The sequence below is a fragment of the Boleophthalmus pectinirostris genome, unplaced genomic scaffold, assembly GCF_026225935.1.
Source record: "Boleophthalmus pectinirostris isolate CB_2022bp ecotype Guang Dong unplaced genomic scaffold, ASM2622593v1 HiC_scaffold_14, whole genome shotgun sequence".
NCBI classification, from domain to species: Eukaryota; Metazoa; Chordata; class Actinopteri; order Gobiiformes; family Gobiidae; genus Boleophthalmus; species Boleophthalmus pectinirostris.
The window spans coordinates 32,742,416-32,768,610 of NW_026571047.1; the positions used below are offsets into that span (position 1 = coordinate 32,742,416).

Consider the following 26,195-nt stretch of genomic DNA (forward strand, 5'->3'; position numbering starts at 1 on the left):
TTGTTTTTTTTTGTTGCGGATCGCTATGGCAACAGTACTAGGACTAAACTATAAAAAAATAAGGTGTGAATTATTTGTTTTTTTTCGACATATAGTAGGTTAAATGGTTTCAAGAGGCACGACTTGGAACATGGAATATTTTTAACTCACAATTGCAAATTCGATGGCTTAAATCAACAAAAAATATGTTGAAACTGGCGGGAATTTCTTTTAGCAAATTAGAAAAACCCCAATTTAGTGTGACTGGAGTGGAGTAAAGTGTCTTGCCCAAGGATTTTTTGAGTTTTTACCAAGATTTGATCCGGCAACCAAACTTAAGATTCTGAATTTAAATAGTTTAAACTGATTTTACACATCAGCTTTAGTGGTGCACCGTGTAACTTTTCCGGTGGAGGGAGCGTCACCTGCTCGTCTCCGTGGAGATGTGCCTAGAATGTTCCACAGTATGACCATAAACTTATGAATCTCCATGGAGACTCGCAAACCAAATTACGGGTTAGATTTGTGGAGAGGCGACCCCACAAACTGTCAGAATTAATGTTATTTTAAGATATTTTCGAGTCATAAATAACACCTTGTAATCGAATAAATGCAACACAGGTTAGTTTAATGCCATACTGCGGAACATTTAGACCAAAGCATTAACATATCCATGGAGACAAACCCTCTCCAGAGAAGTTACACAGTGCACCTTTAACGTCAAATTCTTACTTTTTTGTTTTTACTCAAAGCGACAATAAATAAATAAATAAATAATAATAAATAAAAATAATAAAATAAAAATAAATAAATAAATAAAATAATACATAAAATAAATAAAATAAAGTGGTCATAATATTTTGGCTATAACCTAAACCTAAAATGTCTGAGCGTTTATGGCTTACTTCCCTTGTGGGCGGGGCTGGGGTCGGGTTTGTGGGCTCGCACGCACAGGTCCCTGATTTGAGAGAGCGCCTCCTGCAGGGCTTTGGAGAATTCGGCGGAGGAGGTGTCGGTGCTCTGCCTGAAGCTGGACACGCAGAAGACGATGTGGTCGGCCTGAGGATTGTAACAGGCTCCGTAGCCGTTTGGAACCACCGGACCGTAGCAGCAGAACATCTCGACCGTGGTGGGCACCTGGGAGAAGGAGACGGGAAATCAAGCTCGTGTTTAAGGTGACGTTTGTGCAAGTGGAAACTGAATAAAAGGTTTAATGAGGACTCAGGGGGGGACTCGGCGTTTCAGGTTTATGATGCTAAAATCTGCAGCGGCTTCCTGAAGATGTGAGACGAACTTCTGCTCTGACAATATTTAAATCCAGTTAAGTTGTTCATATGAGGAATTTTAACTGCAATATTTATATTAAACTTAATTTCATAATAATTAATGTGTGTGTATTGTGATTGTGCATGGGATATTCCAACAGTATGGCATTAAACACATATCACACAGACAGTATCTCCATGGAAACAAGCAGATGACACCACAAAACTAAGTGGAAGTGGAAACAAAACAAAACAAAAAAACAAGCAAACAAAAAGATATGTTTAATGCCATACAGTTGCACATTTTCAGTAAAGTAATAACTTCTACTATTGCACATCTGTGTAAAATCAAAACTGCGCATAGGTCGAGGGAATGTGCAATCAAAACTGTACATAGGTAAAAAAAAAAAAAAAAAAACAAGTGCAATCAAAAATGCACATAGATCAAGGGAATGTGCAATCAAACCTGCATATATGTCAAGGGAATGTGCAATCAAAACTGCACATATGTTGAGGGAAAGTGCAATCAAAACTGCACATATGTTGAGGGAATGTGCAATCAAAAATGCACATAGATCAAGGGAATGTGCAATCAAAAATGCACATAGATCAGGGGAATGTGCAATCAAAACTGTGCATAGGTCAAAAAAATGTGCAATCAAGCCTGCACATATGTCGAGGGAATGTGCAATCAAAACTACACATGGGTCAGGGAAGTGTGCAATCAAAACTATAAATATGTCGAGGGAATGCGCAATCAAAACTGCACATATGTCAAGGGAATGTGCAATCAAAACTCCACATATGTCGAGGGAATGTGCAATTAAAACTGCACATAGGTCTGGAGAATGTGCAATCAAAACTGCACATATGTTGTGGGAATGTGCAATCACAACTGCACATGTGTTGTGGGAATGTGCAATCAAAACTGCACATAGGTCAGGAGAATGTGCAATAGGTTGAGGGAATGTGCAATCAAAACTACATATAGGTAAAAAAAAAGTGCAATCAAAACTGCACATAGGTCAAAGCAATGTGCAATCAAAACTGCACATAGGTAAAAAATGTGTAATCAAAACTGCTCATCGGCTTAGGGAATGTGCAATTATGAATAGAATACAAGACTGTGAAGGGTTTCCCTGTAAAGAGTGACTTAAAGTTCCTGTTGGTGTATTGCTCGTGGTCATACTTGGTCTCTTATTCATTTATGTTCGATCATGGATGTTTGTGTGGTGCTTTTGTTGTGTTGTCCTGTGTTTGTGATAAAGCTGTGATCCCCAGTCCCAAGACAAATTTCTTCCACGGGAGACAATAAAGAATTATAAGGAAATAAACCAACACAAACACACATTAAACACACAGTCCCGCTTTATAAATGTGTACCTGGCTGGTGGACAGGATGAACTGGTTGCTGCTGACGTAGGTTTGATCACAGAACATCTCGGGTTTCTCCATCTTCAGGTCTCTGGAGATCCTCAGCAGCCCCAGGAGGTGATTGTCAATGCCATTTCCCGTGATCGCCTGAAGAAGGGTTAAGAAAGAAAGATTTTAGAGTTTAGTTTCAAATATAACTCTACGGGAGCTTCACTTTGGAAGAAATCTCCAAACTTCTGAGCCACAAATGTTGAACCTTCTCATTGTTTGTTTGGGATCGGCTCCACAAAATGGCACCACTTGAAGCTATTAGGCAAAAATAATTCAACTTTTGTTTATTTAAACTGTCAGAGAAGAGGCTGAACTTTGTGCCAGTTTTTGTTTCATGTGGATAGGCCCAGGAATTACAGAGATATGAACAATAAACCAGGTCAACAAATCTGCATCTGACTCTTTCAGGTCTCCAGCTCAGGTTCAACTTTAGAGATTTTAATGTGATGTTGTGATTTGACGTGAACAGCAGTTTCTTACCGCTAAAGTGTTGTCGGTCTGAACTCGTATGGCCTCCTTCAGCTTCTGCATCTTCTCTGCGTCCTGAAAAATAAGTAAAGAAATTTGTAAAATAATCCAGTGGCAATGGTTAAGCTGTTGAGAAGGAACTGGTGCTCAACAATAGAGCACGAAAAACCTCTGTCCAAACTCGAGACGATCAAACCACAGCTGCTCATTCGTATCACGTGTCTTCACCTTCACCTGAGATAAGTTATAGTTTGGTGCTTTGATTGTTGATTCTGCCTCTCTCTGATTGGTTAATCCACCTGTCAGTCACGCCCTCTGATCAGGGAGACAGGACATAGCTCCAGATCCACTCGTTTTTGTAGAGTTTTTCCAAAGTGTGTAGTTCTGGCTGGACAGGTAAATCAAACTACTCCTAGTCATTGGTTTCAGTTTCATGTTATAGGGGACATTTTCAGGACTTTTCCCAATAAAAAGACTATTTAACTTTAAAGGTGCAATATGTAACTTCTGAGGTGGATGGTCTGCTAGTTTTTTCTGTCCATGGAGATGTGATTTTTTTTTTTTTTTTTGGTAAAGTCAGTTGGAGCCAGAGTAGATGGAGCCAGAAGCGTCCTGGTAGTAAGTTAGGCATCCATCCATTTTCTTCAACTTATCCACAGCCGGGTCGCGAGGGCAGAAGTCTACGCAGGGACTCCCAGACTTCTTTCACTCCGGACACTTCCCCCAGCTCCTCCGTGGGGACCCAAAGGTGTTCCCAGGCCAGCTCAGAGACATAGTGCTTCGTGGGGACCGTACGTTTTCTGTTGCTGCCCCGCGGCTGTGGAACCAGTTGCCATTAGAGATTAGACGGGCCGAGTCCGTACCTGTTTTTAAATCACTCCTAAAAATGCACCTTTTTTAACAGGCTTTTAACATTTCTTGTGATTGACTACCTTACTGTGTTTTTAGCAGTTGTATTGTGTTTCTACTGTGTATTTTCTTCTACTGCAATTGTCATTGTCTGTTCTGTGTTTGTGTACAGCACTTTGGCCAACTGTAAAGTTTTTAAAGTGTTTCAATCATAAATAAAGTTGGTATGGTGTGGTATAGTCCCTCCAGCGTGTCCTGGGTCTTCCCCGGGGCCTTCTTTGGGTGTGACGTGCCCGGAACACCTCCCAGGGAAGGTGCACAATAGGCATCAGAACAGATCCACCTCAACTGGCTCCTCTCGACGTGGAGGAGCAGCGGCTCTACTCTGAGCTCCTCCCGTGTGACTGAGCTCCTCACTCTATCTCTAAGGGAGCACCCAGCCACCCTACCCCCACCCTATTACCCAGAGCTCATGACTATAGGTGAGGGGAGGAACATAGACTGACGGTAAATCGAGAGCTTTGCCTTTCGGTTCACCTTCCTCTTCTCCACAACGGTTCGATACAGCGACCGCATCACTGCCGACGCTGCACCGATCCACCTGTCAATCTCACACTCCATCCTCCCCTCACTCGAGAACAAGACCCCGAGATACTTGAACTCCTCCACGTGAGGCAGGGACTCTCCACCCACCCCGGAGAGCGACGTCCATTTCTATAAACAGTCTGTGTTTTAAGACAGTAAAAGGTATCAGGTACTAAACGACTAAATGACTCCAACTCGGATGAAAGTCGCACACACCAGCCTGAGTCTCCACTGTAATAATGCACCTGTTCTGAGTGTAATTAGATTGAACCTGAGCTCAGAGGAGAAGGAGAGAGAGGGAAGAGAAAGAGGAAAGGGAGGAGGAGAGGAGGGGGAGGAGAGGAGGAGGAGGATGCTCACGCTGGCAGGTGGTTTGTCCTGGGTCATGGCCTGGACAAAAGCCAGAGCCTGTCTCGTGGCCGATCTGATGTTGTCCACTCGTCCTTCTCTGAAACGGCGGATCGATGCGCTCTCGTAGGTGGACACGAGTCTGCGGTTACATCTACAAGAGGACAGAGGAACGGAGAAGATATGTGCTTTTATTATAACAGTAAAAAAAGAAAACATTAAAGGACCCATATTACGCTATTTTCTGATCTATGTTCTAATGTAGTTTCATCATCACAAACAGACCTGGAGTTGTGTTTTGTTTCATTCACACATGTTCAACTCACAAACCAAACTGCAGATTTAGACTGAGCTCTTCTCTCAGACAGAAAACACTCTGTTCCACCTTTTGATGTCATGTGGTAATACAATGGATCTATAATAAATACTGGACAAGACACTCCCCTTCTGTCCACAAGCAAGATCGATTAGTGGCCGCTCCAAGTACTGCAGCTCGTGGGAGCTCCAGCCCAAATAGAATTTTCCCATAAAGGTCGGATTTTGTTAGTCAGGCTGGTGCCACCTAGTGCCTCCGCTCAATTTAATTTCTCTCCAACGACTAGGTCAGGAATCAGAATACACTAGATGGTTTTGCAAGAACCCTGGAAGTTGTAGACCGCGCACCGGCCAATCAGTGAAGAGCTGTGAAGCCATGACATCAAACTCGCCGCGTCTGTCTGTGTCTCTTTTGTGGAACAGCACAACAGTAAACAAAGCGTCGAGATGGACGTAGACGAAGACAGACATTCTGTGTTGGCAGGGATTCCCGAGATCGAGGATTTAAAGCCAGAACAAAGAGAATGTTTGGCGATTTTAATCAAAGGGAAAGATGTTATTGTCCTTCTTCCTACAGGATTTGGAGCATTACATACGTCCTGACCAAACAGCAGTGATTGGTTAAATAAAAAAGTACCCGCCTACTGTCGAGTGAACGAATCCTAATGCTGCGAGGTCAAATGGTTTCCATGAAGTGAAACCGGCTGATGAATCAGATTTTGAAGGGATTCTTTTGTATTTCTGCAATATGGACTTTTTTTTTTTTTATCGTCACAGTGCCTAAAAGTGATCTTTGTAAGCCTTAGCCTCTGAGCCCATTCTAGCTCCGCTCTAGCAGCTCTCGCTCTGTTTGGTCAAAACTGCACATTTCTGATGTCACACGTCATAATGGGACCTGGTGTTCAGCTCAGCGAGGACAAAACAGGACTAAATCAGGACTAAACCAGGTCTAAAACTGAAGCAGGATTAAAGAAGACCAAGGAACAGAACTAAACCAGGACAACAGCTCCATAGTTTGAAACAGTTCTTGATAATCGTCTCGTTTCTCACTTGTAGAAGGCGAGCTGTAAGGCCACTTGGATGAAAGCGTCCGGACTCATCTTCTGCTTTTTTATGAATTCTTTTCCGTAAGCGCTGAACTTAAACACGTCCATGTCCAGGTTTCTCACCAATCTGCAAAAAGAAAAGCTCTATTATAAGTCTTCCATTTTCCATTTCTGTAGCTGAACACAAAGTAGAAAAGCATCTCTGAAAGCTGCTTCGTGAAACTTCTCTGGTGGAGGGTTCATCAAACGCTTTTCTCCATGGAGATGTTATTGCTTTGTCTGCAGTGTTTCACAATATGGCATTAAATCGTTAAACCAGACCAAGTTACAAGGTCAGATCTGTGGAGAGGCGTCAGAATACTCGATTTTCTAGGTATTTTTTGACCACCTGTAATTGAATAAATGTAAAGTAGAGCTGTTTAATGTTTAAAATACTGTGGAACATTCAAAACAGAGCAATGACATCTCCATAGAAACAAGCAGGTGATGGATCCCCAATCAAAAATTTACATAATGCACCTTTAAGTGTTTTTACTGAAAAAAAAGAAAGAAATTGTGATAGAAAATATGATTATTTCAGAAGAAGTGTCTCGGAATTCAAATACTAAGAATACTTATAGTTTGATTAACATATAATTGTAATAATGTAGAAAATAAATTATTTTCCACCTCAAAAATATTCAGTTTTTAGTCACTTTTTCATTTTTTACTTAAGTGAGACTTCGTAGGGTTTTAAATAAAAGTGTAACGTGGTTTGTGTTTGGAGTAAACAGACCCGTGGAGCCTGGTGCCAGACGCTGAGATGAAGTCTTGGATTTGAGGAGAGATTTTCCACATCAGACGTTTGGGAACAGGAAGAGCTTTTCCACTGACCACTGTCGACATCTTAGACGGACTTCCAATACTGGAGAAGGAATAATGCACAAGGTTAGACTAAAACTGAACCAGGACTAAACCAGGACTGAACCAGGACTGACTGAACCAGGAAACCAGGACTGAACCAGGACTGAAACCAGGAACTAAACCAGGACTGAACCAGGACTGAACCAGGACTGAAACAGGACTGAACAAGTAGTAGTAGTAGTAGTAGCAGTCACAGTAGTAGTACCAAGTAACGGTAGTCCAGTAGCAGTAGCAGTCGCAGTCAGCAGTAGCAGTAGTAGCAGTAGTCGCAGTAGTAGCAGTAAGTCGCAGTAGCAGTACGCAGTAAGCAGTCGCAGTAGTAGTAGTAGTCAGCAGTAGTAGCAGTAGTAGCAGTCACAGTAGTAGTAGTAGTCGCAGTAGCAGTAGCACAGTAGTAGTAGTAGTAGTAGCAGTCACAGTAGTAGCAGTAGTAGTAGCAGTAGTAGTCGCAGTAGTAGCAGTAGTAGTAGTAGTAGTAGTAGTAGCAGTAGTAGCAGTAGTAGCAGTAGTAGCAGTCACAGTAGTAGTAGTAGTAGCAGTCGCAGTAGTAGTAGTAGCAGTCGAAGTAGTAGTCGCAGTCGCAGTAGTAGTAGTAGCAGTCACAGTAGTAGTAGTAGTAGTAGCAGTCACAGTAGTAGCAGTAGTCGCAGTAGCAGTCGCAGTAGTAGTAGTAGCAGTAGCAGTAGTAGCAGTAGTAGCAGTAGTCGCAGTAGTAGTCACAGTAGTAGTAGTAGCAGTCGCAGTAGTAGTAGTAGTACCAGTCACAGTAGTAGTAGTAGCAGTCGTAGCAGTAGTAGCAGTAGTAGCAGTAGCAGTCGCAGTAGTAGTAGTAGTAGTAGTAGCAGTCGTAGCAGTAGTCGCAGTAGCAGTCAGAGTAGCAGTAGTAGCAGTCGAAGTAGTAGTCGCAGTCGCAGTAGTAGTAGTAGTAGTAGTAGCAGTCACAGTAGTAGTAGTAGTAGTAGCAGTCGTAGCAGTAGTAGTCGCAGTAGCAGTCGCAGCCGCAGTAGCAGTTGCAGTCGCAGTAGTACCAGTAGTCGCAGTAGCAGTCGCAGTAGTAGTAGTAGTAGTAGTAGCAGTCGTAGCAGTAGTCGCAGTAGCAGTAGCAGTCGCAGTAGCAGTAGTAGCAGTTAGCAGTCGCAGTAGTAGTAGTAGTAGTAGCAGTAGTAGTAGTAGTAGTAGTAGTAGCAGTAGTAGTAGTAGTAGCAGTAGTAGTAGTAGCAGTAGTAGTAGTAGTAGTAGTAGCAGTAGTAGTAGCAGTAGCAGTAGTAATAGTTGTAGTAGTAGTAAAAATATCGTACATGTATTTGAGGAGAAACTCTGAGCACTGGACCAGGACGATTCCTTCAAATGGAGAATGTTCACAAACGACTCCACACACGCCGTTCAAACCCACAACGAACTGAAACACAAACACAAAAACACGAAAGTTACACAGTGAAGCTTTAAAAACACAGAGGAACACTTGGTCAGAAGCAGGATTTAATATTATATAACATTTTTAAATGATTTCTCTAAGCAAATTTGACTTTTTTGATATTGTTTCCTCGTCAAAACCACAAATACTTGATCATGTTGTCTTTTTTTTTTTGTAGTTTTTTTTTTTACCTGCATGGACTTGTCGTACCAGCGGTTGGCGCCGTTCTTCTCGACTCCGCCCCCGTGGAGCATCATGGCGGCTCTGCTCGAGTCACTCTGGTCTAAAGGACTACAGGGCTCATCCAGACAGACCAGGCACAGACTCGACTCAATCAGGTCCAACGAGGTCCGGTTTACAGGGTCTAACAGAGAGAGAGAGAAAGACCAGGGTAAGACCAGGACTGAACCAGGACTGAACCAGGTCTAAGGAGGTCCGGTATACTGGGTCTGAGAGAGAGAGAGACCGGGGCTAGACCAGGACTGAACCAGGACTGAACCAGGACTGAACCAGGACTGAACCAGGACTGAACCAGGACTGAACCAGACAGACCAGGCTGGACTTAATCAGGTCTAAAGAAGTTCAGTTTACTGGGTCTGAGAGAGAGACAGACTGGGGTTAAACCAGAACTGAACCAAGACTAAACCAGGTCTAAGGAGGTCCAGTTTACTGGGTCTGAGAGAGAGAAAGACCAGAGTTAGACCAGGAGTTTTCCAGGAGTATACCAGGACTGAACCAGGCACAGGTTGGACTCAAGCAGGTCTGAGGAGGTCCAGTTTACTGGGTCTGAGAGAGAGAAAGACCAGGGTTAGACCAGGTCTAAGAATGTCCGGTTTACTGGGACTGAGAGAGATCAGGACAGAATCAGAAGTGAACCAGGACTAAGGAGGTCTGGTTTACTGGGTTGACATAGAGAGCGATCAGGACTGAACCAGAACTGAACCAGGACTAAACCAGGTCTAAGCAGGTTCTGTAAAGACGGTCGTACCTTTGACGAGCGCCTCTCTGGCCTGAGCCCACTCGTTGCGTCCGTCAGACGTCAGCAGACCCACAGGGGGCGCTCTTTCGCTCGGGTTTTCTGCCATTTTCATGATTTTATCCAGTTGTGAAAAGATCTCGGCGTCAGTCATGAGTTCACCGTTCAGTAAAGTCTCCAACACGAAGAACTGGGGAGAAGAAAGACGTTAAGTTTTATTGTCTTCGTAATCGTAATCGTAGGAAAGTCCAGGACTCTTGGTACCTGGTTCTTGCAGGCGACGATCATGTGCTCGGGTCCTTTGCAGTCGACTTTGACCGAGAGCGAGTCCGAGGTCTGAACCGGATATCGGTACGACGTGAAGAGACGTCTGTACTGCTGCATGCACATGGGCGTCCCAGGCAACTGCCCCCCAGCCACGTCCACCGGGAGGTCAGCTCTGTAACAAACAACAGAGACCAGGGTTAGACCAGGTTTAGATCAGGTTTGAACCAAGTCTAAACCAGGTTTGGACTAGGATCATAGGGGTCCCAGCCAACTGTCCCCAAGTCACGTTCATTGGGAGGTCAGCTCTGTAACAAACAACAGAGACCAGACCAGGGACCAGAGCCAGATCAGGGTTAGACCAGGTTTAGACCAGGTTTAGACCAGGTTTAGATCAGGTTTGGACCAGGTTTAGACCAGGAAAGGGGTCTGAGCCAACTGTCCCCAAGCTATGTCCACCAGGAGGTCATCTCTGTAACAAACACCATAGACCAGAGACCAGGTTTGGACCAGGTTTAGACCAGGTTTAGACCAGGTTTGGACCAGGGACCAGATTTGGACCAAGTTTAGACCAGGATCATGGGAGTCCGAGCCAACTACCCCTGAGCTACTATGTCTACAGGCAGGTCATCTCTGTAACAATGACCCAAAACCCAAGGCCATGGACCAGAGTTAGACCAGGTTTAGACCAGGTTTTGATCAGGTTTTGACCAATTTTAAACCAGGTTTAGACCAAGTTTAGACCAGGTTTAGACCAGGATCATGGGTGTACCAACCAACTGTCCCCAAGCTATATCCACAGGGAGGCCATCTCTGTAACTAACACCAGAGATCAGATTTAGACCAGGTTTTGAGCAGGTTTAGATCAGGGACCAGGTTTGGACCAGGTTCAGATCAGGATCATACGGGTCCAAGCCAATTACCCCTGAGCTACTTTGTCTACAGACAGGTCAACTCTGTAACAAAGACCCAAGACCAGAGACAAGGCCAGGGACCAGAGTTAGACCAGAGGTTAGACCAGGTTTTGATCAGGTTTGGACCAGGTGTAGACCAGGTTTAGACCAGGTTTTGATCAGGCTTAGACCAGGTTTATACCAGGTTTGGACCAGAGTTAGATCATGTTTGGACCAGGATCCTGGTAATCCCAGCCAACTACACCTGAGATTCATCTACAGACAGGTCATCTCTGTAACAATGACCCAAGACCAGAGACAAGACCATGGGCCAGAATTAGACCAGGGTTTAGATAAAGTTTAGAGTAAGACCAGGGTGTAGACCAGGTTTTAATTAGGTTTGGAACAGATTTAGACCAAATTTGGACCAGGAGCACGGCAGTACCAGACATATTAAAATAAAAAAACAAAACAAAAAAAAACAAAGGAAACTACATGTACCATGATCCTTTGCCCCTTTGTGTTAGAAGAAACAACAGATTTTAAGCACTTTATATCATTACAGTTTTTTTATTATAATTTTTTTTAATTGTTAATTGAGCTACTGTGTCCAAATAATTTCCCTTGTGGATCAATAAAGTTTGTCTAAGTCTAAGTCTAAGTGAGAAGTTGTCCACGGTCGTCATGTTGTATCGTTCTGAAATCCACGGACTAAACCAGGATCTACTAATAATCCATTTATCAAATATAATGTCTGACATGTATAATCACACTCACGCGTCGATTCGAGCCTTGTAGTCCAGGACTCCTCTGATGATCCGAGTCGCAAACCTGAAAAAAACACAGAAACTACAGGTCAGTGTTTACAGACTCACAGTAAGAATAAGAAAATATTTTTGACCAATAAAACACAAAAATATAGATATAGATGTTTAATGCCATACTGTGGGACATTACATGCAAAGCAATATAATCTCCATGGAGACAGGCAGACGGTGTGTGTATGAGATTCAGGGTCAGTCCTGGTTTAGTCCTGGTTTAGTCCTGCTTTAGTCCTGGTTTAGTCCTCGTTTAGACCTGGTTTATTTCTGGTTCAGTCCTGGTTCAGTTCTGGTTTAGTCCTGGTTTAGACCTGGTTTAGTCCTAGTTTAATTCTAGTTAGTCCTGGTTTTATTCTTGTTTAGTCCTGGTTTAGTCCTGGTTTAGTCTTGGTTTAGTCCTGATTTAGACCTGTTTTAGTCCTGGTTTCATCCTGGTTTAATCCTAGTTAGTCCTGGTTTAGTCCTGGTTTTATCCTTGTTTAGTCCTGGTTTAGTCTTGGTTTAGTCTTGGTTTAGTCCTGCTTTAGACCTGGTTTAGTCCCAGTTTACTCATGGTTTAGTCCTGCTTTAGTCCTAGTTTAGACCTGGTTCAGTCCTGGTTTAGTCTTGGTTTAAACCTGCTTTAATCCTAGTTAGTCCTGGTTTAGTCTTGGTTTAGTCCTGATTTAGACCTGGTTTAGTCCTGATTTAGACCTGGTTTAGTCTTGGTTTAGACCTGGTTTAGTCTTGATTTAGACCTGGTTTAGTCCTGATTTAGACCTGGTTTAGTCCTGATTTAGACCTGGTTTAGTCTTGGTTTAGTCTATTTAGACCTGGTTTAGTCCTGGTTTAGTCCTGGTTTAGTCCTGTTTAGTCCTGTTTAGTCCGGTTTAGTCCTGATTTAGACCTGGTTTAGTCCTGATTTAGACCTGGTTTAGTCTTGGTTTAGTCCTGATTTAGACCTGGTTTAGTCTTGGTTTAGTCCTGATTTAGTCCTGGTTTAGTCTTGATTTAGACCTGGTTTAGTTCTGATTTAGACCTGGTTTAGTCTTATTTAACCTGGTTTAGTCCTGCTTTAGTCCTGCTATGATCAAATTTAAGAATAACAAAATTTACACATAACAACATAAATGCAAACCCTCAATCAGAAAAGTTACACAGTGCGGCTTTATCGTAGAGCATGACCCCGTTCTGTCCCTGTCCTGTCGGCCCATAGACTCGTGTGTAATTGGGTGGGCGCTCCTGTCAAACCGCCGAGGCTCATTTGTCTTCAGGTCACTCGCTTCAAAATCCGATCGATAAAACCAGGAGGAGGAGGAGGAGGAGCGGGGGAAGACCGAGAACTCAACCAGGACTAAACCGGGACTCACCAGGACTAACCAGGGACCATCTGACAGGGGCAGGGGGAGGGCGTCAGGGAGGATTTGATTGGACGATTGTGGTTCAAACTGAGCTGAAGCAGGTCAGGTCTCAGGTGGAATTTGGAGATCTGTAGTCCTGGTTTATGGATCATATCTCTGTAGATCTGTTTTTGTCCTGGTTTAGTCCTGGTTTAGTCCTGGTTTTGACCTGGTTTAGTCCTGGTTTAGTCCTGATTTAGTCCTGGTTTAGTCCTGGTTTAGACCTGGTTTAGTCTTGCTTTAGTCCTGTTTAGTCCTGATTTAGTCCTGGTTTAGTCCTGGTTTAGACCTGGTTTAGACCTGCTTTAGTCCTGGTTTAGTCCTGATTTATTCCTGGTTTAGTCCTGGTTTAGACCTGGTTTAGTCCTGGTTTAGTCTTGCTTTAGTCCTGGTTTAGTCCTAGTTTAGACCTGCTTTAGTCCTGTTTAGTCCTGATTTAGTCCTGGTTTAGACCTGGTTTAGACCTGCTTTAGTCCTGGTTTAGTCCTGATTTAGTCCTGGTTTAGTCCTGGTTTAGTCCTGGTTTAGTCCTGGTTTAGTCCTGGTTTAGTCCTGGTTTAGTCCTGGTTTAGTCCTGGTTTAGTCCTGGTTTAGTCCTGTTTACCTGGTTTAGTCCTGGTTTAGACCTGGTTTAGTCCTGGTTTAGTCCTGGTTTACCTGGTTTAGTCCTGGTTTAGACCTGGTTTAGTCCTGGTTTAGTCCTGGTTTAGACCTGGTTTAGTCCTGGTTTAGTCCTGGTTTAGACCTGGTTTAGTCCTGGTTTTAGTCCTGGTTTAGTCCTGGTTTAGTCTGGTTTAGTTTAGTCCCTGGTTTAGTCCTGGTTTTAGTCCTGGTTTTTAGTACCTGGTTTAGTCTTTAGTCCTGGTTTAGTCCTTGGAGTCCTGGTTTAGTCCTGGTTTAGACCTGGTTTAGTCCTGGTTTAGTCCTGGTTTAGTCCTGGTTTAGTCCTGGTTTAGTCCTGGTTTAGTCTGGTTTAGTCCTGGTTTAGTCCTGGTTTAGTCCTGGTTTAGACCTGTTCAGTTCTGGTTTAGTCCTGGTTTAGTCCTGGTTTAGTCCTGGTTTAGTCCTGGTTTAGACCTGGTTTAGTCCTGGTTTAGTCCTGGTTTAGTCCTGGTTTAGTCCTGGTTTAGTCCTGGTTTAGTCCTGGTTTAGTCCTGGTTTAGACCTGGTTTAGTCCTGGTTTAGTTCTGATAAAATCACATTTAAGAATAATTTGCACATAACAACATAACATCTTTCCTTCTGTTTAAAAACATAAATAAAAGTTTGACAGGTTGTAGAGTTTATGTTTATATGTTCATGTAAAAGTCTGTGTGTAAATTAAAGTGCGTCTGTGGAACATTTACCTGAGCGCGTCCCTGTGGTCCCTGAAGTTCTGTTTGGGGAAGACCATGGCGGGGCTGGAGTTCACGGGCAGAGCCAGACGGTTGTTCAGGTACATGTCCTCCAGCCAGTAATCATACACCTGACAAACACACACACTTCAACTTTAACGACACGGGAGGAGCTCGGAGTAGAGCCGCTGCTCCTCCACAGTGAGAGGAGCAGCTGAGGCCCGGGTGTCTGTTCTGATGTCTCCTGGGCACATCCCTCTGGAGGTGTTCATGTTCCACCGGGAGGAGGCCCCGGGGAAGACCCAGGACCCACTGGAGGGACTTTGTCTCTGGGCTGGTCTGGACACGTCTTGGGCTCCCCCCAGAGGAGCTGGAGGACGTGTCCGAGGTGAAGGAAGTAGAGTCCACCACACTTTCACTTTCCCCACAAGGAACCAGTGCACAGATGACGGCACAGAACCGCTCAGACCCAGTCCACTGGTGCACTGGTCTTGCTCACCCCCGTCTGGAACCAGGACATGAACCTCTGGACGGGACCAAGACCCAGGACCAGACCCAGGACCAGACCCAGGACCAGACCCAGGACCAGACCCAGCCCCGTCCTGAGGGGCGGCGGTGAGGCTCCTGTGTCTTTTTCTCTGTTGCTGCTGCTGTTTCCTGAACTCAGGGTTTCTTCTCTGGGCTGATGTGGTGAGTTTGTACAAAGTTCTACACCAGTGCATGTCCAAACTATGGCCCGGGGGCCAAATGCGGCCCTCAGACAAATTTTTCTTGGCCCTCAGACTTCCAGGTGAATTGGCTCAAATGACCTTCCTTCAATTAAAAAATAATTTTTTACTGCAAGTTTTTTGAAAATCTACCATGATAAAGCGAATATTTAATGTTTAGTGTTTGGTTTTAAAGATCTTAGCATAAATAAAGATTGATGGATCATTCTAACGTGTTAAACATGCACATTTTTCAATTATTCACTGTATTCATCATCAGTCTACGGCCCTCGATCGACCCTCTGCTTCATCTGTGTTTAGATATGTGGCCCTTGATGAAAAAAGTTTGGACACCCCTGTTCTACACGCTGCTGTTTTATAAGTTCATGGTGATAAGTTGAGATGAGGACGACCCGCGGTTTTAACGGGGAACATGTCCACCTTTGACAACTGGAGGAACATTGGGAACATGGGGCTGAACCTGTCCAGGTCCGTATGGGACGGGGGCGTCTGGACTATTTTTTTAAACAAAATTTGAGTCCCTCAAAATTGAGCTTTTGAGGCTTTTTAGGGGGTGTGATGGGTTAATCGCGTGGGTCACACACTGGTTTTCTAATTTAGCTTCTCCTGGTTTTGCTTTTATTCATTTTTTTTGTTTTGACATAAATATTCTTCTGGTTTTGCTTCTGTTCTTAAACCTTTTTTTTTTTTTTTTTTGCTCTGTTCTTAAAGGTTGTATGGAGGATTTTTTTTTTGTTTCAAATTGTCAATGAAAGTTTAAAATACCATTACAGAGACGCAGCAGCTTTGTAATTATTATGACCAAAAAAAAAAAAGAATGAAAATTTATCAACTCTGGACGTGTTGAGGCCAGATAAACATCAGCCAATAGAAAACGAGACTGCCTCTTTATCTATTGGCTGTTAGGTTGTCAATCAAACTCCCTACATTTCTAGTGTAACTGACTCATCGGGATGCGGGGATCACGTGGTTTATGCAGCGGTTCTTAGAGGCTTTTTCAAAACAGTCGCTTCCTCACATTTCGCACAAAGTTTGTTGCGATGGCGGACGAGAATCCACGAGCAGTTCGCCGCAAAAGAAAGTCGGTTTTTGAGGTCGCTGAAAGACGAAGAGAAGAAGGGGAAAAGGAGCAAAGACAAACCGAGGTGATTCTTGGAGATTCCTTCCAGCGATGGCGCGAATGAAGCGGACGAAGGGACTAAAAACTGACGCGTCAACAGTAATTCTGAACGCGCACTGGCTGTAAAAAAAAAAACGTGATTTCTAGAGTAAAGAGGCGGGAAGAGATGTTTCTACTGAAAGAGCTGTGGAGGAGGAAGGTGGTGTCACGCATGCACAACATTTGAAAAAGAACTGTCGCTGTATTTCTCTTCCCTTAAAAAATCCTCTATACAACCTTTAAACCTTCTTTTAGTTTTTTTTTTTGCATCTCCTGGTTTTGCTCTGACTTAAAACTTCTCTTTCAGTACAACGACAACAACAAAAACAATGTATATATTTGTGTATTTCTATTCAGACTAAAACCCTAAATAAATCAATAAATATATAAATAAATAAATATATCCACATGTGTCCCTGCTCCCTCACGTCGTCTCTGTCTGATTATGTGGGCTGGACGTCTCTGTAGACCCGGTGTTGTTTGTAAAACCCCCAGACGTGGGCGGCTCCATGGGGGCAGTGGACTGAGCAGAAGCCCGTCTGGGTGAAGGGGACGTGGGCAGTGATGGATCAGACCCGGACTCACCTCGGACCGGGACCGAGCTCCAGACGCAATCATAAATCTCCATCAAAACAACGTCAACAAACTGAGAAATGAATCAAAGTTTGGACGATAAAAGTTCATGTTGTTGTTCTGTTTTTGAGCAAAGAGATTTAAAAACTTTGAAGTATTAATATTGATTTTGTTTTGTGTCAGATGCCCTCCCAGACTCATGTTTTCTATCAGTTTTAGTTCTGTTTTGGTTAATCCGTGTATCATTCGTTCATCGTTTTTCAAAGTAAAATCAAAAATAAGAAAATGCAAAAACTATTTTCTTCATTATTTGTCTCCAAAACCAAAATGAAAAAACAGATAAAGATTTTTTTTTTTTTTTTTAGTTTTCAATTTTGTGTTTAAATGAAAAATGGAAAAAATGGATAACGATTGTTTCCTGTTTCCGTGACTTAAACTGCGACGTCGGACTGAACCAGGACTAAACCGGTCTCAGTCCTGGTCTGGTCGCTGTCTCAGTCTTGGTCTCGGTCACAATCTCAGTCTTGGCCTGATCCCAGTCTCAGTCCTTGTCCAGTCCTGGTCTCAGTCCCGGTCCTGGTCTGGTCGTGGTCTCTGTGTTGGCTTGGTCCCAGCCTCAGTCCCAGTCTCAGTCACGATCTCAGTCCTGGTCTGGTCCTGGTCTGGTCCTAGTCTCCATCACGGTCTGGTCTCGGTCTCTCAGTCCTGATCTCAGTGCGAGTCCTGGTCTTGATCCCGGTCCGGTCCCGGTCTCAATCCCACTTTCAGTCTTGGCCTGGTCCCGGTCTCAGTCCCGGTCCAGTCCTGGTCTCAGTCCCCATCTGGTCATGGTCTCAGTCCCGGTCTAGTCCCAGTTCGGTCCTGGTCACAGTCCCGGTCTCAATCATGGTCTGGTCCTGGTCTCAGTCCTGGTCCTGGTCTGGTCCCGGTCTCAGTCCCACTCTGGTCTTGGTCCGGTCCTGGTCTCACTCCCAGTCTCAGTCCCGGTCTCAATCACGGTCTGGTCCCGGTCTTAGTCCTAGTCCTGTTCCCGGTTTGGCCTCGGTCTCAGTCACAGTCTCAGTCATGGTCTCGGTCCTGGTCCAGGTCTTAGTCCTGGTCTGGTCCTAGTCTCAGTCCTGGTCTGGTCCCGTCTCAATCCCGGTCTCAGTCATGGTCTCAGTCCTGGTCCTGGTCTGGTCCCGGTCTCAGTCCCGGTCTCAGTCATGGTCTCAGTCCTGGTCCTAGTCTGGTCCCGGTCTCAGTCCTAGTCTGGTCACGGTCTCTGTGTTGACCTGGTCCCGGTCTCAGTCCCACTCTGGTCTTGGTCCGGTCCTGGTCTCAGTCCCAGTCTGGTCCCAGTCTCAGTCCCGGTCTCAATCACGGCCTCAATCACGGTCTGGTCCGGGTCTTAGTCCTCGTCCTGTTCCCGGTTTGGCCTCGGTCTCAGTCACGGTCTCGGTCCTGGTCCTGGTCTTAGTCCTGGTCTCAGTCCAGGTGTTTACATGGTCTTTTTAAAGCAGAATAAATTTTGATTCGGAATTAAATTATTTTATTCTGTGCATGTGAAAAATCCCTCAGTAATTCGGAGTTAAATCTCTGATGTAAACGTGGCAGATGACAGAATATTTACAGAACATTTACTTTCCAAAAATAATGAAACTTTTATTTTCTTACCCAGTTTTCCGTCTTTTCTCTCCTCTCCTGTAGTTTCTTCTGCAGTTGCTCCCCCACTCCACCGGGGGCGCCGAACTTGTCCACTGCGGCTTTGGTTTTCCTGAACTGCTCTTCGGGGACGAGATGTTGGACACATTTTAAATACGTGTCCAGGGTCTGATCCAGAGGAGGGACCGGGATCTTGGGCAGGTCCTGACACGAAACACAAACAAAACACAAGAAGAAGAAAAATAAACACAAAGTCCGTCACCGTGGAGATGTGTTTACTGTGCCCGGAAAGTTCCACAGTAAGGCATTAAACTTTTGTTGTATTTTATTTTTTGTTTTTCTGTTTTAAAATGACTTAGAAATCAACAAATGCAGGATTAAATTAGTTTAATGTCATACTGTGGAACATTCCGGACCAAACAGTAACATCTCCGTCTGGAAAAAGTAAACGATTTGAAGCTGATTCATCAAAACGTCACAACAGCAAAACAAAACAAAAATCAAACTTTTATTAAAGGCATTTGAGACCTTGGCCCCGTCAAACACAAACCTGCACAAAAACTCGATCGTTTGAGCTGCAAAAAGTTTCGTTTGTGCGATTTTGGTTCTTAACAAACCAGTTTTCATTTTAGGTCAGTGACGTCGTCCAGTGATTCATCCATGTGTCATTCGTTCATTCCTTTTCCAAAATAAAACCAACAATAATAAAATGAAAAAACAACAATTTTCTTCATTATTTGTCTCCAAAACCAAAATGAAAAAACAGATGATGATTTGTTTTTTCAGTTTTCGATTTTGTTTTTAAATCAATAATGGAAAAAAAAAGTTTCCCGTTTACGTGATTTCAGTGACTGCGATGCCTGAACCAGAACTGAACCAGGACTAAAACAGGTCCGCGACAAGACTGGAACCAGACTAGGACCAGACCAGGACTGAGTCAGGGACCAGACTGGGACCGGGACCAGACCAGGACTGAGACCGGGACTGAGGCCGGGACCAGAGTCAGGACTGAGACCAGGACCAGACCGGGACCAGACCAGGACTGAGTCAGGGACCAGACTGGGACCGGGACCAGACAGGGACTGGGACTGGGACCAGGACCAGGACTGAGACCGGGACTGAGGCCGGGACCAGAGTCAGGACTGAGACCAGGACCAGACCGGGACCAGACCAGGACTGAGTCAGGGACCAGACTGGGACCGGGACCAGACCAGAACTGAGCCCAGGACTGAGACGGGGGCTGAGACCAGGACCAGACCAGGACCAGACCACGATTGAGACCGGGATCAGACTGGGACCAGGACCAGGACTGAGACCGGGACTGAGACTGGGAACAGGACCAGGACTGAGACTGGGACTGACTGGGACCAGACTTGGACTGAAAATGGTTCACTCCTGATTTAGTCCTGGTTCAATCCTGTTTTAATCCTGGTTCAGTCTTTAGTCCTGGTTTAGTCCTGGTTTAGTCCTGGTTTAGTCTGGTTTAGTCCTGGTTTAGTCCTGGTTTTAGTCTGGTTTAGTCTTGGTTTAGTCTGGTTTAGTCTTGGTTTAGTCCTGGTTTAGTCCTGGTTTAGTCCTGTTTAGTCCTGTTTAGTCCTGGTTTAGTCCTGGTTTAGTCTTGGTTTAGTCCTGGTTTAGTCCTGGTTTAGTCTTGGTTTAGTCCTGGTTTAGTCCTGGTTTAGTCCTGGTTTAGTCCTGGTTTAGTCTTGGTTAGTCCTGGTTCAGTCCCGTTTTAGTCCTGGTTTAGTCCTGGTTTCAGTCCCGTTCAGTCCCGGTTAGTCCTGGTTTTAGTCCTGTTTTAGTCCTGGTTTAGTCCTGTTTTAGTCCTGGTTTAGTCCTGTTTTAGTCCTGGTTAGTCCTGGTTCAGTCCTGGTTTAGTCCTGTTTTAGTCCTGGTTCAGTCCTGGTTCAGTCCTGTTTTAGTCCTGGTTTAGTCCTGGTTTAGTCCTGTTTTAGTCCTAGTTTAGTCCTGGTTCAGTCCTGGTTTAGTCCTGTTTTAGTCCTGGTTTAGTCCTGGTTAAGTCCTGGTTTAGTCCTGGTTCGGCAGTTATCCGTTTTTTCCATTTTTCATTTAAACACAAAATCAAAAACTGAAAAAACGAATCATTATCTGTTTTTTGATTTGATTTTGGTTTTAGAGACAAATAATGAAGAAAATCGTTGTTTTTTTCATTTTCTTATTTCTGGTTTTATTTTGAAAAACGAATAAACGAATGACACACAGATTATTTGGTGCAGGTTTGTGTTTCCGACTTCTCTCAGATCGACACCAAACTTTCCGTAGTGATTGTGTCTCTAAATAAATCGTCCGTTGCGACTGGTTTGTGTCTTTTCGTTTTCAGATTTGATGTCAGATGTTGGTTTTTTCCCGCGCTGCATTAGTGAGGCCGTCTATACCGTCTCCAGCCACGTACACTGTTTATAATTAGATCTGAACTTAATAATTCATCACAAAAGCTTTGAAGAAAACAGGACCAAACGGAGCTTTAATTAGGAAACCGTCGTTAATTAAGCTCCGTGTGAAACGCCACAAAATGTCTGGAGGCCAATTTACAATGTTCACGCCAAAGAAACCAAATTATTTACACGAGGAATTAAACATGGAACTAAAGAAGAGACAGAGAGACCGAGTGTCGTCCCCGTGTTACTGTGGCAGAGTGGTTAGCCTTTCTCCTCTGAAACGTTTAAAGGTTTTTTATATGACAGGACCACAAGACCAGGACTAAAATCAGCACTAAAACAGGATTTAACCAGGACTAAACCAGGTCTAAACCAGGACTAAACCAGGTCTAAACCAGGACTAAACCAGGTCTAAACCAGGACTAAACCAGGTCTAAACCAGGACTAAACCAGGTCTAAAACCAGGACTAAACCGGGTCTAAAAAACCAGACTAAACTGGGTCTAAACCATGACTAAACCAGGACTAAAAAAGGACTAAAACAAGGTCTAAACCAGGACAAAAACCTGGACTAAACCAGGACTAAACCAGGTCTAAAACCCAGCCTAAACTGGGACTAAAACAGGACTAAACCAGGACTAAACCAGGTCTAAACCAGAACTAAAATAGGATTTAACCAGAACTAATCCAGATTTAAAACAAGGTCTAAACCAGGTCTAGACCAGGACTAAACCAGGTCTAAAACCAGGACTAAAACCAGGACTAAACCAGGTCTAAACCAGGACTAAAACAGGTCTAAAACCAGGACTAAACCAGGTCTAAACCAGGTCTAAAACAGGATTTAACCAGAACTAATCCAGATTTAAAACAAGGTCTAAACCAGGTCTAAACCAGGACTAAACCAGGTCTAAAACCAGGTCTAAAACCAGGACTAAACCAGGTCTAAACCACTAAACCAGGTCTAAAACCAGGTCTAAAACCAGGACTAAACCAGGTCTAAACCATGACTAAAACCAGGACTAAACCAGGACTAAATCAGGTCTAAACCAGGTTTAAAACCAGGACAAAACCAGGTTTAAACCAGGACTAAAACCAGGACTAAACCAGGTCTTAAGCGGGTCTAAACCTGGACTAAACCAAGACTAAAACAGGATTTAACCAGAACTAAACCAGATTTAAAACCAGGTCTAAACCAGGTCTAAACCAGGTCTAAACCAGGTCTAAACCAGGTCTAAACCAAACACAGTCCAGGTCTGTTTTTGAGGACGTAACAACATTATAACACGACTTAACGTTCACAAGAATCCATTTTGTCTAATCCAGGACCTTTAAACCATCCGGGTCTCCAACCAGGGACCCTCTGGTTGTGAGTCAGGGTCTCTAACCACTGTCTCTCCTCGCTGACGCTGCAGAGTCCAGGCCTGGTCCAGCTGCTGCCCACAGAGTGACGTGTGGCGCCGCTTCACTGATTAAAATGCTTCTGGGTGATTAGATTCGAGTGCACTGATCGATTTATTGACGTGATTTTACAGTACGACCTCGAGTCCAAAGCAAAATGTATAAAAGCGTCGGCCATTTTTGTAGTTCTTGTGATAGATTATAGCAACAGTTAAAGGGTTCAGAATCTGTGTGTCATTCTTTCATTTGTTTTTCAAAATAAAACCAAAAGTAAGAAAAAAAAAAAAAAAGCTGTTTTCTTTATTATTTGTCTCCAAAAACAAAATGAAAAAACAGACAATGATTCGCTTCTTTTAGTTTTCGATTTTGTGTTTAAATGAAAAATGGAAAAAAACGGATAATGACCATTTCTCATTTCTGTGACTTAAACTGCGATGCCGGAGTGAGACCAGGACTTAGACCAGGACCAGACCAGGATTGAGTCTGGGACCAGACCAGGACCAGACTGTAATTGAGACCAGGACTGAAACCAGGACTAGACCAAAACTAATACCAGGACTAAACCAGGACTAAACCACTACTAAACAAGGACTAAACCGTTTTCAGTCCTGGTTTGGTCCTAGTCTCAGTCCTGGTTTCAGTCCTGGTCTAGTCCTGGTCTCAGTCCTGGTTTCAGTCCTGGTCTAGTCCTGGTCTCAGTCCTGGTTTCACTCCTGGTCTAGTCCTGGTCTCAGTCCCGGTCTCAATTATGGTCTGGTCCTGGTCTGGTCCTGGTATAAATTTTAGTCTCAGTCTTGGTCTGGTCTCGTTATGGTCCCGGTCAGGTCCCGGTCTGGTCCCGGTCTCAGTCCCGGTCTCAATCCTGGTCTCAGTCCCGGTCTCAGTCCTGGTCTGGTCCCAGTCTAAGTCCTGGTCTCAGTCCTGGTCTGGTTCCGGTCTGGTCCTGGACCTGGTTTAGTCCTGGTTCAGCTTTAAGTCGTGTTCTAATCAGCAAAAACAGACCTGGACTTGTGTTTCGTTTCATGTGTGTTTATTTACGTATTTATATCACTAGAGGTGTGCAAAAATATCAAAATATCGATATATCGTATCATTTAATGTGATGACACAGTATCGATATCATGGGCTGCTGTTTTGATATATCAATATATAGTATTTTTTTAATGTATTTTTACAGTTTTGTTGTTTGTTCAGAGGAAGTAAACTCGTTTATGCGACACATTTGACATTTTCACTGTTTTGATGATTTAAAATGTTTGTGTTTCATATGAACTTACACAAGAAGTGGTTTAACAAAGACTTTTAGTGTCACATGATTTAGACCACAGGTGTCAAACATAAGGCCCGGGGGCCAGATCCGGCCCTCCAAGACCTTTAATCTGGCCCTCGGCTGATTTTCTACTAAAATATTTTAATTATATTTTCTATTAAAATATTGGTAATTTTCTGCGTTGCTTAGCGTAGCAGTGTCTCCAGCGTCTCTGTACGTGGCCCCTCCCACCAGAGCAGCACAAATGAAGACTTGTCTCTTTCCAAACGCTCTTAAAGGACGATCGTTTTGACTGTTGACCGTGACACCCTCATCAGAAAAATGTCCAACATGAGAAAAGTGGAGCCAAGTGCAGGATTTTCCAAGAAAAATTGACTTATTCCTATTTGCATACAAGTTCATGTTAAAATATTGTGTTGAAATTGCATTTTTCTTAAAGTTTCAGGTTGTTCATGATATTATAATATTTTGTAAAAGAAAGAGTTCATTAATTAAAACAGATTTCTGTAATAGATTTGTGTTTCTCTGCACAAATATTTGAACTTATTGTTATTTTTGGGGTTTATATGACATGAGTTTTCTGATCCGGCCCCTTTGGGATCAAAGTAGGTTGGATACGGACCCCCGGACCAAAATGAGTTTGACACCCCTGATTTAGACTTTATTTTTTATTGAACTGTCTTGAATCAGTTTGAAATATATCATATTGAATTGTCAGTCTATTGAGGTTTGTATCATATCTGCATCTTCTTAATGTGTTTCTTCTTAATACAAGAAAAACTGCCATAAAATAAATGTAAAAATGTATTAATTAATTAAAGGTGCACTGTGTAACTTTTCTGGAAGAGGCTTAGTGGAACCATGTATTAAAATATAAAATTGACTCTTGTGAGCTTTAAGTCATGTTCTAATGTTGTTCCCTCCTCAAAAACAGACCTGGACTTGTGTTTTGTTTCATTCACACATGTTTGAGTGACACTTTAATGCTTTGTTCCACCTTGTGATGTCATGAAGCGGTAGTTTTCAAGTTAACATCTACTTTTTCACCTTTAGTTCAGTAGAGGCCAGCATTTCCGGGACTGGAATTATTAACCAAATGATTTTAGTGAAGGTGTGTGGAGTTTAAAAACACAACGGAGCACTTCCTGTATCACCACATGACATCACAAGGTGGAAAAGAGTGTTTTTTGTTTTCAATTTGAGAGAAGAACTCAGCATAAATGTGCAGGTTTTGTGTGTTAAACATGTACAAATGAAACAAAAAACAACTCCAGGTCGGTTTGTGACGACGAAACGACATTAGAACATACGACACATCAGAAAATAACGTAACATGCGCCCTTTAATCACGTTTTTTTTTTTAGACAGCTGTGTGCATAACTGTCTAAATGAATTCTTATCGAGCTAAAAATAGACCGTAAAAGATGTCTGTCTCTTCTCTCTGTCCAGACGGTTTTGCAATTTCATTCAAGGTGCTTTGCCTCTAGCGGCGATCAGAAGAACTGCACGTGTCTCTGTCCGTGGTCCTGAATGTCCCGTAACTCGAACCGAAGCACGTACAAAGTGATTTCTAACGATTTAAAACTATCAAAACAATTATATTAAAAAAAACAAACAAATAAAAAAAGAAAATAATTCGTACCTGTTTGTCCATGCTCGTTTCCTTCGTCAAAATTGGCATCTTGAATGTTCTTGAACGCGCCGTAGAAAACAAAAATACGTTTTTTTTTTTTTAGGACGCCTCTTCTACCTGATAAAACACACACATTTAAATAATTATTAGATTTATACAAAGCTTAAAATGTGACTTAATATTCAGTTAATTTGCGAGTGTGTTGGTACGCGTATACGCTCCCAACTGTAGCTCGTGTCCTTGCGATCGATTTTCGTTTCTAAGTCTTAAAAGTAGATTATTTTATTTTATTTTTTAAATTTTGTGACACGCTTTTTGTTGGTTTTAATTTACATTTACGTTGTTTAATTGAAATAAGTTGGTAAAAGTGCAATTTGATATCACCGTAAATCCAAAACCGAGATTTTAACGCAGATTTTTAAACCCGTAAACGCGTAAATTATTAAAGAATTTTCATTTTATTCAACAAAATTATCCATGCTGTAAAAAGTAAAAGTATTCTTACCGTTTCTGCTTCGGTTTGTCGCGTGTGGGAGTCCACCGTTCCGTCCTTGGATCACATCGTAGCTCCGTTATCCCCGTGCGTAAAACCAAACCAGCCTCTCCAACCACTCGCTCCAACTCATGCGCCATAGACCCGTCACCAAAAAAAAAAAAAAAAAAAAAAAAAAAAAAAGGTGCACGTTTTGTCTACCTCCGTGAATTTTTTTCTCTCCCCACCCCGGAGGCTACGAACTCCTCCCCTCGTCACGCACCGTAAGACAAGATGCCCCCCTCCTCTGCGTGCGTAAAAGTAATAACATTAACGCGCGTGTGGAAACGGAAGGGGCATCATTGGAGACGTGGGACGCAAATTACGCACGGGCTTTTAGTCACTGGTCATGCTTTTATTTTAATTAGATTGTCAATTAAAGTTTGGGTAATTTACTAAACAAAACTAATATTTAATTTGGTTTTAATAGAGTTTTGTTTTTGACACTTTTTTAAATCATGGAAAGCTTTAGATTTGCTATAAAATTACGTTTTCGACACTTTTTTAAATCATGGGACGCTTTAGATTTGCTGTAACCGAATAAAAACATAAAATTGTCTCTTATTTTTTCTAATTTTGTTTGAGAAAAGATACTG

General features: G+C 43.1%; 1 protein-coding gene across 1 annotated transcript; it reads right to left on the minus strand.

Moving 5' to 3' along the window:
• Positions 1-873: 873 nt before the first annotated feature.
• Positions 874-25,115, minus strand: LOC110166454 (choline O-acetyltransferase-like). Its single transcript, XM_055149931.1, has 14 exons — positions 25,068-25,115; positions 18,381-18,569; positions 14,277-14,395; positions 11,508-11,561; positions 9,838-10,012; positions 9,586-9,763; positions 8,789-8,961; positions 8,482-8,582; positions 7,056-7,184; positions 6,285-6,407; positions 4,932-5,073; positions 3,150-3,212; positions 2,628-2,765; positions 874-1,116 (listed from the first exon to the last, which is right to left on the minus strand). The coding sequence occupies exons 1-14, from the start codon at positions 25,113-25,115 to the stop codon at positions 874-876; spliced, it is 1,875 nt and encodes a 624-aa protein (XP_055005906.1).
• Between the last annotated feature and the right edge of the window lie 1,080 nt (positions 25,116-26,195).

What these genes read in the sequence shown, in the direction of transcription:
- LOC110166454 (XM_055149931.1), bottom strand. Translation starts at nt 25,115, where the DNA reads ATGCCAATTTTGACGAAGGAAACGAGCATGGACAAACAGGTACGAATT. An exon ending in GAGAAAAGACGGAAAACTGG is followed by an intron (nt 14,396 to 18,380) that starts GTAAGAAAATAA and finishes TGTGTTTGTCAG; the next exon opens with GTGTATGATTACTGGCTGGA. An exon ending in AGACCGACAACACTTTAGCG is followed by an intron (nt 2,766 to 3,149) that starts GTAAGAAACTGC and finishes ACCCTTCTTCAG; the next exon opens with GCGATCACGGGAAATGGCAT.